We start from the raw sequence: 14,244 nt of genomic DNA, 5'->3' as shown, positions 1-14,244 counted from the left end.
TGGGAGTGCTAACATCAAAATATGCATACTGAATTTGTTTAGGTGGTGGTAGATAAATTTGCCATATTGCCTGTCATGCTAACCAATTTGCAACAACAGAATGTGTGACGTTTGCTGCATCAGCAAGTTTACTACTCGCTGCTCTACCCCTCTTATATCCTCTTGGGCTATTATAAATTGATTCCATTAGAGTAATAATAATCAGTTGATTAATTACCGGCCCTTAATATTAGTTTACCTTTCATTGTGGATTTTACGAGGAAGCTAGCAAGTTTTTCTCCTGAGAGATTTTTTTTTTTTTAATGGAATTTAATGAGTGTATTGACTTGACATCTGCAATATGTCATTGATGTAGATCCTTATTTTTATAAGTTACATCATGAGCATGATATGCTGGATCAGTAGCATTTACTGGATACTCTTCAGATTTTGGATGATCTTTCTCATCCAGTCGGATATCAATTAGGTTCCAGGACCACAATAATTATATTCAGGAAGATGTTTTTCTCCTGGATACTTAGCCCATGGAGCTCCTGTTAAATTTCCTAATGAAGCAGCAATATCTCCACCTGTTTTCCATGACTTGTCAAGGGAGATAAATTTACATTTCTTTATACCACATTTCACACACATGCCTGTAAGGGCTTGCTTTTTATTTTTTGTTATTGTTAATCCACTTGTGGGGGTGGATGCTCTGCATCGAACACAAAATAAATTCCTATTATTTTTCAGTGACATGAAAGGAAGAGCCTGTCAAACATCCAGTGCTACCAAATTCTATCAGAGCAACTATCTTAGGTCCATCTGGGTCTGGTAATACGCAATTGTTGCTTAATCTGATAATTAGATGGCTAAGATGGGATAAGTTATATTTAGTGGTACCATTCGTAGATAATCAGAGATGCTACGATGTGCTTAAAGATTTTAATATAAAAGCAACATTGTTGAATGAGGACAGCGATGATATTGATTTTATCACCAATATTGATGAAACCCCATCTGTAGATGACATCAATGGATTTATTAATAATCTCGTAGTATACGATGATGTGATGCTGGACAAACATTCAAATCCAGCTCGGATATTTTCTTGAGGCAGACACAAAAACAGAGACATGATTTATGTTACTCAGTGATATACACAAATACTTCAAGTGATCAGAAATAACTGTAAAATTTTAGTTGCGTTTAACAGAAATATTCATCAGACTTGATGTTTAGATGATATGGATATGGTTAAGTTCAAAAACTACTTTTCATGTGCGCAAGCTACCCCACACGGATTTATCATGGTAAATTTACATGATCATAGGTTGTGATTTCATGTAGGTCTTCATAAAAGTTTGGGTTAAGAGACGGCAGCAGGGAGTTTGATGACCAACAATAAGTGTCCTATGGGTAAACAAACACAAAAACACTAGCCTCAAAAATAAAGTAACCTGGTTAGAGAAAATCTCGGTCAGTTAGAGGCTTCGGTTTGGTGTTAATGACCTTGTATTTTTTATTTTATGTAGGAAGCTTTATTTTCACAAACAGACTTGCCTCAGAAGTGGTCTGTTCACCCTCCCTGCAGCTTGTGATATCTGAAGTTCAACCAACAACATTACTTAACTGTTTTCAGAAGAAGGACCATTGGGGGATTAGTCTTCTTTTCAGATTTTGGCAGCTGTGAAAATATATTTTGCCAGCATAAAATACTTCTTAAAAGATTCAGGCTGCTTCAGTGGCCAAAATGGTTATACCATCTACCTCAGAAATGGGAGGTCATTGGTTCAAAACCTGGTCGAGTCGTACCAAAGACATAAAATTGGTACTGACAGCAGCCTCACCTGGTATTCAGCATTAAGAGGTTAGTGTTAGGACTGGTTGACCATTTTCATGATAATGTGACTAGGTGGGAAATAATGCTGCATGTCAGTGGCATGATGTCCCAGTGCTAGACATCACTATTAACTGCCACACTGCAGACATCAGAGCACTATGTCTAAAAAATTTAATGCTACATCTAAAATTCAAAAACACATACACCACACATACACACACACAAGATTCAGAAATGTCATTCAATTATTAATCAATATCTTAGGATTTAGCCAGGAAACCTGAAACAAAGGATGTGTGTTGTTTGTGCTGGTATGTGGGAGAGGTTCAAAGACACTTGCTTTTCATTAGACAGTGGGTGCTAGTGAATAATCTAGAGTTACGATCACTTTAGAGGTAGCTGTCAATCAAGCTGATATTACTCTGTGGATAAAATGAGTTGCTAAATTATTTTCACAAGTACGGTAATAAGGAAATTTCAGAAGAAAAAAAATTCATATGAAAATGGAGGGATAAAATGTAAGATTGCATCTGAGTCTGAGGTAGTTATTTCTCCCAAGAGACTTAGGCAGAATCTGTGGCAGCAATGCTGTCAGATATGACATAGCCCAATGACAGAAATTTTCAGTCGCATTGAGTTGATTTTTATTTCTGGCACGAATTTATTGACTTAGACGGAACATTGTTTTGCAGTTATTGCCAACAATATCCCAACCAGGTAAAGGTTGGAAATTCAGCTCGTGTGTTTGTCAGTAGAACTGACAAATTCAAGATTGTACAATTTATGGGCACAGGAAGAAAAAAAAGTATGTGAAGACAAGTGAATTTCCTGAAAAAAATTTGTTCAGCCCAGCTTATTGATGAATGTTTGCATCTTCCATTACAGACAAGGAAAGAGATGTTAGATACCGAGTTGGAACTAATGAATAAACAGAAATCTGGGGAAGATGTTACAGAGTTGAAGAAGAAATTGGCAGAACTTCAGAAAGAGGTAAGGCTGGATGAAGGTATTTAAAAAAAGATTAAAGTTTAATTTTTTTAAAAATGACGCTGCCTAATTATCAAACATTATTATTAGTCCAGAAACAAGTAAATTTTTTGTTGATCTGTAAACTCTTCATAATGATTTGACTTTTCAATGCAGCATGAAAGACAGTGCCGAAATGTTTTTTAATTTAAAAGCAGCAGACTGCTCCGGTGACCTAGTGGTTAGAGTGTCCGCCTCGGATGTGGGAGGTCATGGGTTTGATCCCCGGTTGAGTCATACCAGAGACTTACAAAATGGTACTAACAGTTGTCTCGCTTGGCGTTCAGCATTAAGAGGTTAGTGTTAGGACTGGTCAGCCTGGTGTCAGGATAATGTGACTGGGTGGGACATCATGCTACATGTCTGCTGCATGATGCCCCAGTGCTAGACATTACTATAAACTGGCACATTGCAAACATCGTAGCGATATGACTGAAACATTGTTAAAACTACGTTAAAAATCAAAATCACATCACATCACACATTTAAAGGCAGTTTTACATAACATATTAGAACAGTTTCCTAATGCTTAAAAGAAAAATAGCCAAAACTCCTGTAGTACCATTGTTGTAGTCAAATCACCGTATTTACCATTTTTGAGTGGCAAGTTGTGGGACACCTTTTAAATGATTCGAAAATTACAAGTCGAAATGCACTCCAACTGAAATTTTATTTTAAAAAAAATACAAAACTGTACTTGAGATAAAACTCTTTAATCCAATGCAGCTGCATCTCATCAACACAACCCTTCTCCTGCACACATATGATCCATTCTCTTGGTACATGAATATTTTAGCTTTCTCATACAGTGAAAAATTGTTAGAGACAACACATCACCTGAAGCAGAAACTGCAAGGACAAAAGTCAGATTTTTTCAAATCTGCACTAGTCTTGCTAATTCTCACACTTTTGACCCCCATCTTATTGTCAGTCCATCCAGGAATGCTATCAAAGTACACTAGAGTTTCATCCATGTTAATGACCATATTGTTGGCAAAATGATCTGTTTCTCTTCTGGCCTTCATGAATTCATCACGTGATTTTATTTTCTCCAAATCTTCAGGGTGATGCTGAGTCATCAATGTTCGTGCACAAAGCACTATATTGTGTCACTTTAAAACTGTTCCATTGTTTTACTTTATTTTCAAAATTTTCAAAACCGGTGAAAAGGAACCAAAGTTAGCTTCCATATCTTGGCCGTCTTTGTATATTCAAAAATAAAAAATAAAAAATCGGCACACTTAAAAGAAGCCATAGTCGGTATCTGAGGTCAGCTCGCTTTGCAATTAAGTAACCTTTGTATTGATATCCTTTAAAAAAAACATCCAGCTTCAGAGTCCAATGTTGGCTTCCGAGGTTGGCTTGCTTTGTAATAAAAATAACCTTTGTCTTTGATGTCATGTCGATAAATTCAAAGAAGTTTACTACTGTCTGCCAGTTGTGTTTATTTACCACCAGGGCTTCTATGTGTTTGGCATCTGTAGTAATAATTAATACAAAGGTGCAATGATGTCTGCGGGTAAATAGTAATGATACTTTTGTAACCCGTGCTGGTGAAAAGATTGTCACTTGCACTCAAGTGAATGTGTTTTCAAATGATGATGTTTATTTGCAAGATATTTCATACAGTAAACCTGGATATAATTCAGTCTTGATTATTTTGCACCCAACACTGTGTCATGCGTGAATGGCATCTTCAAGATATCGGTTGACTATTTCCCTCTTGTTTGCAGTTTTGTTGGCTCCAGTTTTCAGTCGGATAACATGTTCAAACCTTTGAGCACAACCACACACAATTGTTTCTCAATGTTCATGTCAATGAACATCGTGGTGTGTGGTATCGGACATAATTGATACACCCTACAGTATGGAAGCCTAAGCTACTTATATGGATTTTGTGGATATATTTTATTCTTTAATGCTCATGTTGAAAAAAGGAATAAATGATAACAATACAAGGTTAGTTTCTTTCTTTTTATTATCAATTACACGTTTTATTTATCTATTTTATTGCAACATGCAGTGGAGGAGGCAAGCACAAATGCATTACAAATTTGTGTAATTTCTTAAGTCTTGGCACAGGAAAAAAAACATTTTATCATGTCCCAACATGTATGGTAAATATGGTACTTCGCAAATTAGAGATAACTATTATGGTGTCCAGTGCAGTTATCTGCCATTGTCAGCATTGGATACCAACTCGTTCATTTCCTTCACCATAGTATTTCACTGCAGGGTGAAACCAGTCTTAACAGTATTAATCTTGGTTCTAAACTGTTTCTGTTTGATTATTGCTATCAAGCAAAACATCAAACACTTTTGGGAACTCAACCAAAATGGTGACAAATAATTCTAGTAAATATAATGTTTTAGGCTATAGCCCTGGGTCTGATAGGACAAGGCAGAGGGCATGGTCGAGGACGAGGGCGAGGGTCTACAACATGGGTAGCAGCCAAAGTTGGTGCTGGCAGGGGAATGCACCCAGGGCGAGGTAGGGGGATGAACAAGAGGGAGATTATAAGTATGAGAACACTAGATCGCCGTCCCAAACAGCTGAATGTAAAGGGCTTCAAGATGGATGAAAAAGATGAACTTTCTGTTCATTTTATGGTAAGATATTTGTCATTGTTTTCATACCATTGCAATATTTATTTTTTTCTTCAGTGAAACGGCAAATTAAACTAAAACATCTTTGATCCTGATATCAGGACTTGAGACTAGTTTGTTTGCACCAGTTTGAACCACATTAAAGTCGAACAAAATTTATCCAGTCACAAAGCTGCCCCTCTTCATGCAGTAAATAGGGTAGTTTTTTATTTGGTGTTGTACAGCACATCGGCACAAGTACTTGTTTAATGCCAAAGAACTGGAAACAGTTGCCTTGTTTAAGTACACACCATGGTAGCAGACAAGGTAGGATCTGATTGGAGGAGTGAGACCTGCATCAATTCCTTCACAAGTCTGGAATATTAACCACCAGTAATGCTGCCAAGGTATGTGGATGTGCAAATTGAGAAAAGAGTGTTGTTAATTTTTGCACTTTTTTAAGCAGCAGTGCAGGATAACTCACACAAATTAGTTCAAAATCATGCACTGTGCACCGTATTTTAACTGCTGAGTTAAACTGAATAAATAAGAACATGAAATATAATTAAAAAGTAAGGAATATTATCTGATCTTTCCATTTCAAAATATGTTGCTTGATGCAAAAGGATGTGTGGAAATCCCACTAATTAATTATTCACAACAGAAACACACGTTAGTGGGGTTATGTAGCTGATGCCATTTTCTCATTTGTGCATGTGCAGAATTTGGTCCATTTCCTGAAGGTGAGATGTAAATTACAGTCAGGCATAGATGGGTAGAAAATTACTGATTATTTTCAACTCAAAGTCGTTGGTGTCACATGCCCCTTCAGACAGCAGAGGACTGTCAGCACATGACTATTCATACACAGATTAGAAACAGATTAAGCTCAGAAACAGTCAATAGATTGTTGCTTATACAACTTGATGTGAAATCTTTCGAGGACTTGTCAGGATTTTGATTTCAGTAGAACTGTAACTGAAGAAAGGCAGATGGATATTTGTGTTAGGTAAGTAATGGAGTAAGGCGATTTCTTTAGATACACACACACATTTGGTTACAAAGGGAAAGATAATCTGAAAACCACTGAGCAACTGAGCACCTGCCTTTTGCCTCTTACAACATGCTGCAGGGTGTATTGGTCCTGTTCAACATCCCTGTTAAATAGGGTCACATGGTCAAGGTCACTATGACTGAAAGAAGAACAGATAGGTATCCACACTAACATTTAATCTACACACATACCTGGAAGAAACTTTGTGAACAGTCAGCACTTGGGGTAAGAAGAAAACAGTAATTTGGAAATCAATGGTTAAGGCTGTTGTAACTGAAAGAAGAAAAAAAGAGTTTATGCACAGTAACATTAGTTGTATGTCACAGTCATGGACCAAACTTTGGGGATGGTTTTCACTTGTAGTAAGGAAGAAAGTTTAAATCTGCTTTTTCAACCAGTATTTTGCTGACGTGCTGTACTTACATACATACATACATACATATATACATACATACATACATACATACATCCATCCATCCATCCATGCGTTCACACACACACTTTTCCACCCATAATTATTGCATGTGACTCAGTCTTGAAAATTTGCAAATAAAGAACCAAATGTATGAGCAAATTTTAAAACATGGTCTGCAATTTTTCTTTCATTTTTAATAATTTAAGGTATGTTATATTAGTGAATCATAACACTCAATTGAAGAAGTTAGGCTTTCAGTAGGAGAGAACTTTACAGCATCTGTATCTTGCAGGATCACATAGCAGAATGTTTACATGAACTTCTCTTCAGTGACTCTTTAATGAAGCTAGCCAGAGCACAAGACCTTTTTTAATGATTATTTATGTTGTACTTCATTTTTCTAGAAAATCTCTGAGGTAGAGAATGTGGAATTTGATGAAGCTAACCAGAGTGCAGTAGTTACATTTAAAACTCGGAAAGATGCAGAAAAGGCATGTATTTCTGTTAACATCATATACAGTCTTTATCTAAGGATTGTTTGTTTTGCATGTTAGTGAATGAGTCCCTCTCTTTCTGTTCAGATTTAAACTGTCAATACTCAGCTTTCAGAAGTGGGTGATATGGTTATCTTTTTCCATCTTTCCATCCACCTTCTCAGAGTTACAACACTTTATTTCAGTACATATACAGGGACCAATTTTGCAATGTGGATGTAAGTTGAAATGTGACACATTTGAACTAGGTCACTATTACCTACTTTCTGAAGTTTATTTAGCACAACATACAAATTACTGTATATACTTTCATATAAGCCAAATAATTTAGGAAAAAATAAAGGCCTGGAAGAAGGGGTGTTGGCTTATCCTTGGGCCAGTGCCTAAACTTGACAGGTTTTTAGGTATTTTTGTTGACTACTATAATGTCTGTAAATCTTGGAACACAAAACAATACTTTTCTTCATGTCCTAAGACATGGGCATGTAAAACAAAGTAACTATCAGTGACCCAACAATTATAAAACTGTTATAAAGTACTATGATTGCTTTTGTTATTATTTTGCATGTGTCTGTTTACTGATTTCTTCAGCATGAAGTTAAATAAAGGTAAATACAGACTTCATAATTCAGGGGCCGGTTGAGTTTACCATGCTGAACTATAATGTACACTACTTGCACAGTGCAAAACGTGCATAGCATCACTTAAATCCTTACTTATTCTCAAACATGTTAGATGCAGAATTTGCTTCATTCATTGACCAAATTGCTTTCTTCCAGATAACATTTCATCTAATCCATAATAGTTGTTTCGTTTATATTGAATCGTGCTCACGAGTTGCTCGTTTTCAGTGACATAAGCAATCCTACAAATTGAGTCATGATTTTTAAAAAGGTATGCACGTTTAATTGTACAAAGCACATAACCATCATAATTTAAATGTTCACGAAGAGTGGTAATAATAAAGGCCTTTTAGCCTCATATAGATCAACTAAGATCAACATCAGTTGATTTTAGTTTTTGTGTTTTAGCTGAAAAAACATCATAACTTTCCACACAATGGAAAACTTGTTGATAGTCAGCGATTTTGTCTTTTGTTTTGCAACAGTAGTACAGGCCAGTAATCATTAAAATAATATAATCATTAAAACCCTGAAACTAGCTTGTGATAAAAAGGAATTTTGATCATTAACTGTACCAGTATATTGATGTATCATTGTCTTTTATTCCTTAATATTAGCACGATTACTGTAGTTTTTGTATAAAAAAAAAAGGGTACAAGGCATACCTATGAACCTTTCAAAAGCCAAATAGGGAGACTGAATAAAAAAAATAGATATTGGGACCTAAAATCTGGAGGTTTTTCGTGGCATTTTTAAAGCCTTGTTTTCACTAAATATTGATTAATCAACCTAGTCCAATATGCATGAAATTCGCAAAAAGACTCGCCGTTTCTCCGTGTGACATGCCTTCTTTTCCCCCAGGATGTACCCTATTTTCATATTCTGGTCAGCTGTGTTCAAACTGCACAATAGCTAAAGATTCATCTTAAATAAACAAGCAAGAAAGCTAGTGCGACTAATTAAAAGTTAATCCTTATCCATGCAACTATTTTGTGAATACGATTGGCCTGCCACTGTAATTCAAAGAAACCACATTCTACACTATTGTGAGTTACACAAGCACCAGCAGTTAATTGGCAAATAAAGGATTCTCAATTTTGTTGAACTAAAGGTACCAAAATAGCCAGCCTCATGGTACCGTACATGTGGCAACTATTTTCCCCTCTTTGTATATCCGACCGTATTCCCTTATTGTCAACTCATAAAGCATTTAGTATTGTTTATTATAAAACATGTATTATGAATTAGTTTTTTGAGGACATATTTGCTGTGTGGTATTTATTTTCATTCCTTCTTTTAATTTAATGATGATAGTATATATGGTATAAAATGCCAGGTGTTCAAACATGTAAGTTTCTTTCATGGGAATGGCGCTATGGCATATGGAGTTACAGCATTCGTAGTGATCATTCATGGGATTGAATTTAATTGTGGAAGATTTTATTGTTGTGGTTTACTTTTTTGTTCTGGTTTAATTTTTTTTATATGTTTATTTAGAGGTAATTTTTTACATTAATTTACGTGAATATTGTTTACACTTAACATTCTATTTAGTGAAGAAGCGAATTCTTTATAGTAAAGTAATTAATTCACAGGTGATACAACAGAACATGTAGGACGTTTCTTGTTTCGAAGAAATGAAAATCGAAGACATAATTTAATAATTGGGAGTTCTCTGCAAATATTCGGAAGATATTATAAAATCAAGAGGTAGGCATAGAGCAACCCCAAAAATTGTTTTTTTTTTCCCCCCTCCTGGCGTGAAAGTTGACAGGTATGGTGTAAGGTCACTTATATCAAAGCAAACTACAACTCATTTTTTATGGTATTAGCATCGAACCATATTGTTTGTTCATTGTGTAGTCATACTGGGATTACATTTTAATGAGTTAGGTATTTACAGTTTCAAAGCACAGTAGAAATGTAATTACTGGTGCACTGATATAAAATATCCAATGCAAAAATGCATAAACATACAATAATCGAGTCAAAAGAGAATGGTAGTGTTACAACAACTCAAGATTGTAAATTCTTGTCATCATTCAATCAAATTATACACAAATCTAAATGAGGCAGAAACAATAAGAAAACAGAAAATTAAATAAATTACTTTTCAGACAAGTTTATACCATCTGTTTTTAATAATCATGCACACCAACCTCAAGATATGTATACATATAATTTTTTTAAATATAAGTTTGCCTAAATAAATGCATCTAGAACTTACCTCATGCATTTTGAGATGTCTCAGAGTTGTAGGTTGGCTTATATACGGGTCATTCACTTTCTAGTCTTTATACCTGTTCAGTTTGGGGATCGGCTTACACCCAAATGGCCTTTTATGTGAGAATATACGGTATTTTTGGGTTCAAAATTTTAATATCTTTTTACAAAGGATCCCCAAAATATTGTGGAAAATAAGTCACTGCCATACTTTTGTGGAACATTTTTGTAGTTTCAGATAATGATTGAATATGTCCAATAATTGGAAGGTGTGGTTTTTCCTCAAATCAGTTTTGCCATTGCTTCCACTTTTGTATTACTATTGATTATATACAGGCTTTTGCATGAATTATTTAGGGATAAAAATAATATGCCTAACCATTCTTAGCAAATTTTATAATAGATTTTCAGTATAAAACAGTATTGCAGGATGTTATAATGATTTCAGTATAAAGGTTCTTGTACTCACAAGAAGACCATGACCACGATAATTAAATTCTTTATAGAAAGTAGCTAATCTTTATCTGTATTCAGGCAATTTTACGGGGAGTCAAGTTTAAAACAAGCATGCTTCAGATGAGGTGGCATGTCCCAACACTAAATTTGAGCAGAGTCAGCAGTTTGTCTGATGTAACTGATGACCTTGATGCAGAGGTAAACAGTTTGTTTCTTTGCTGTTGATATATGCTTTTTAACATAAAAATATAATTTAAGATGGCATCATAAAGTTTTATTATCACATTTTTCTCACAGAAGCAGAGAGATATATTATGATTCATTCCATCCATTCATATGTATGTACACATGGTTGTACATACTTTAATCTCCAAGTGCACTGTTAAGGCTAGACATATGAAACTTGGGTCACCTATAGTCCTGTGGATGTGGGTGTTCATTATCCCAACACTTAACAGAATGGTTTTATTTAAATTTAAGGCATCTCTATAATTGTATCTCTCAGTCTGAAAATTGGGACATGTGATTAATAACCTAATTGACAAATGTTTGACTATGACCCCAGGGTAATACACTGGTGTCTTTCCCTGCCCACAAGATTTCAAACAGAGTCTTACCCTATAACCAAGTACACAGAGATGCTGCCAGGCAGTGAGAATACTGGTTTATTGAAAAAATGGTAGTCATTCAACTTTTAAAACCTAATGAACCCAAATGTTATCTGGACACAAACAATTTGTTGAACACACTGTGGAATTTTATATTTCCCTTGCAAGATAGATTACCCAAGCACATGAACAATGTTAAAACCATGTCACTTGGTGTTAGTGAGTGAGTGCTGTTGAGTTTTTTTCATTTTAACTAGCATAAACAAGTGCAGGTGCCTGCGACAGCTGTCTCAGATTAATTCAAAATTTAAAGAATAAAAAGGCAAATGAATAATAAATATTGACCACTGCTGAAGATTAAAATAACTTAAATATGGTATGTGTCGTTTCACCCCTAGATACCATATAGATTTAAGTGAATTGAAACAATATAAAATGCATTATAATTTTTTTTAAAGGGTAATAATAAATCAGTCACATGTAAAAGCTAATTTTTCATACTAGATCTCACAGAAATATGGATTTCACAGTTCCATTGATCTCTAGGAATGAAGCAACAAGAAATGGTGGCATGTTTGCTTCTTTATCAGTTATGGTCTTTTTTCATTGGGTCTTTATATTCATGGTTCAGAGTAACAGTGAAATCTATGAAAGTTGGTACTTCATGCAAATAGTGAACTATGGTATGTTTAGCTGGCATCAAACCATCTGACCTTTCCTGCGGAGTTTCGTCCATAGCAAATGATCTTTCCATCTTGGTGACAGTCCTAAAGTTATTTGTTTCAGTATGAATGCAATCCTTACCCTCCATGGTACCTACCATATTATCCTTGATTGAAAACTATTGCGACCTCCACCTGTTAACCGTGTACACAATTATTGGGCATCATAAAATAAATGCATATACATGGGGCATTTCTTCTAAAAAAATTTACCTACCTAAGAGGTTCAAATTTTGGGCTGGATGTCAAACTGGGGAAGCACACAATACATGTTTTACAATCACAGGAATACAGGTATTACCTTGAAGTCTGCCATACTATGAGTCTGCATCACATAATAAAGGCAGATATTGATTCCATCTTGCCTTTGACCAAAGGACATCCATTTCAGATAGTGTAGTTCATCACCATTAGCGTACTAACCAGATACTTCACACAGGATTAAGAGAAAAGTAATCATATATGGTGATATGAAGCAGCAGATTATGTGCCCATGATCCAATTTTGCATGCAGAAACATGGCAGAGTATCCTCAGTCCTGCCTGTTTACTCATTTGTTTGGTGGTTTTCTTGTTTTCCTTTTCTACACCAGTTTATGTGACTGTTAGGTACATGTTACATTGATTTCTGTACTGTATTATTCTCATGATTTCCATCTCCTCTGATTTATGCACTGTAATTTCTGATTTATTTTGTTTTGTCCCTGGTGATTGCAGGTTAATTTGGATGATATAGATGAGGATGTTCTGCTGGGTGCAGAGGAGGAGGAGGAAGATGAAGAGGATGAAGAGAGGTCTTGGAGGAGGTAGCCAGCCTTGGACAGCACAGATTATGGACACGAGACATTTTTTAACTTTCCACTATATTGTCTTTTTATATGTATATACATGTCAGAAAGAAATAATAATTATTGTTATGCAACCTCTTCAAATGTAGATCTTCCAGCTCTTAAGATTTTACCATAAGACTTGCTCAGATGACCTTTAAATTACAAACCTACAGAACAGTTGCAAAAAAATGTAAAAATAAAATTGTTGCAGTGAAATCCAAATATTGGCTTTAATAGGTTTAATCCTGATCAAGGTTTCATATAGGATTTTGTAGAGTCGGTGTGTGAACCAGACTAAATTTACAGAAGTACCTCAGATGTTTTAATCAGTCCATATTTTTCATGTGATGTGCCTGCATAATCAAGCTGTTGCATATAGAATTTGTGTAAAATTTGCTCCAGGATACAAAATCTTTGAAGTGAAATGAACAATCAGCCTGTTAATAAGCTTAAACTATCAGCATAGTAGTATAAGAAGGAACATGCAGATTCTTGTGAGAAAATCAGGATATCAGAAATTGTGTTTAATAGATGTCATGACATGTTGATTTGAGTGTACCTTGTTGCAAAAGAGATGATGGCATTGTCACATGAAATTTGGACAGAAATCTACTGCATCAAGTTCAGAGAGCTAACTAGAGGCCATCAAGCCGTATGTGGTTTTGAAACTGCACTTTCTGAAATTGTACTGGAACTAACTGGTCTAAATGTATTTTACAAGCATTTTAGGTGAACATAATATTTGCCTTTGCTTCAACAGAATACACTTCTTCACTTTTCAAATGCGTGTTTTCCAAGTTAACAATAGCTGCACATGATATTTCATTACATCTTGCTGAAAATTGGTCTAATTTGAGGAAAAGTATCAACTGTCTTACTGAAAAGATCATGTTAGGGTTGGCAGGTTGGCTAATGGTTTAATAACCATATTAAGATCATAGGTAGAAATTGTACTGAAAGTGAAATATATTCACAGCTTTTGCTGGTTATAGCATGAAGAGTAATTGCAATACAATATTTAACACTCTTTTCTTGTATCTCAACCTATATATGTCATATCTGAACATTCATTGTCATGTACAAAAGACAATATTTTGAAGTAATGATTTCACCAGTATTTTATTATCTTTTACAAAATTCGCCATTTGTGTATCAAAATTAATGATATAAACACATTTATTAACACCAAGTTCCAAAAGCAAAATTTATGCAGTAATCAGGTACACAATGAAATCATCTATATTTAATAGTTAAATATTTGCTTTATGATAGTGTCCTGTATATTCATTGAATTCAATAAATGCACGTGTCCACATTAGACATGTGTCCTTGATATACAGAACACATTTTTTCCTGGGTAATTCTTAGTGTCTTTTATTGATGGGT

The 14,244-nt window shown here is 34.9% G+C and overlaps 1 protein-coding gene across 1 annotated transcript in view; it reads left to right on the top strand.

Moving 5' to 3' along the window:
* LOC149797840 (RNA-binding protein 26-like) overlaps nt 1-14,200 on the top strand; it is a 107,710-nt gene extending 93,510 nt beyond the window's left edge. Inside the window, exons 18-22 of the mRNA XM_089962855.1 lie at nt 2,708-2,812; nt 5,222-5,458; nt 7,308-7,394; nt 10,778-10,897; nt 12,746-14,200. Coding sequence (XP_089818981.1) covers nt 2,708-2,812; nt 5,222-5,458; nt 7,308-7,394; nt 10,778-10,897; nt 12,746-12,838 — 642 coding nt within the window. The 3' untranslated portion in view covers nt 12,839-14,200. The remainder of the gene's footprint in view (nt 1-2,707; nt 2,813-5,221; nt 5,459-7,307; nt 7,395-10,777; nt 10,898-12,745) is intronic.
* The last annotated feature ends 44 nt before the right edge of the window (nt 14,201-14,244 follow it).

The sequence above is a fragment of the Sinohyriopsis cumingii genome, chromosome 6 (assembly GCF_028554795.1).
Source record: "Sinohyriopsis cumingii isolate HCF-2022 chromosome 6, ASM2855479v2, whole genome shotgun sequence".
Taxonomy (NCBI): Eukaryota; Metazoa; Mollusca; class Bivalvia; order Unionida; family Unionidae; genus Sinohyriopsis; species Sinohyriopsis cumingii.
The sequence above is the reverse complement of the archived record's forward strand: the minus strand, read 5'-3'. Positions and strand labels throughout refer to the sequence as shown.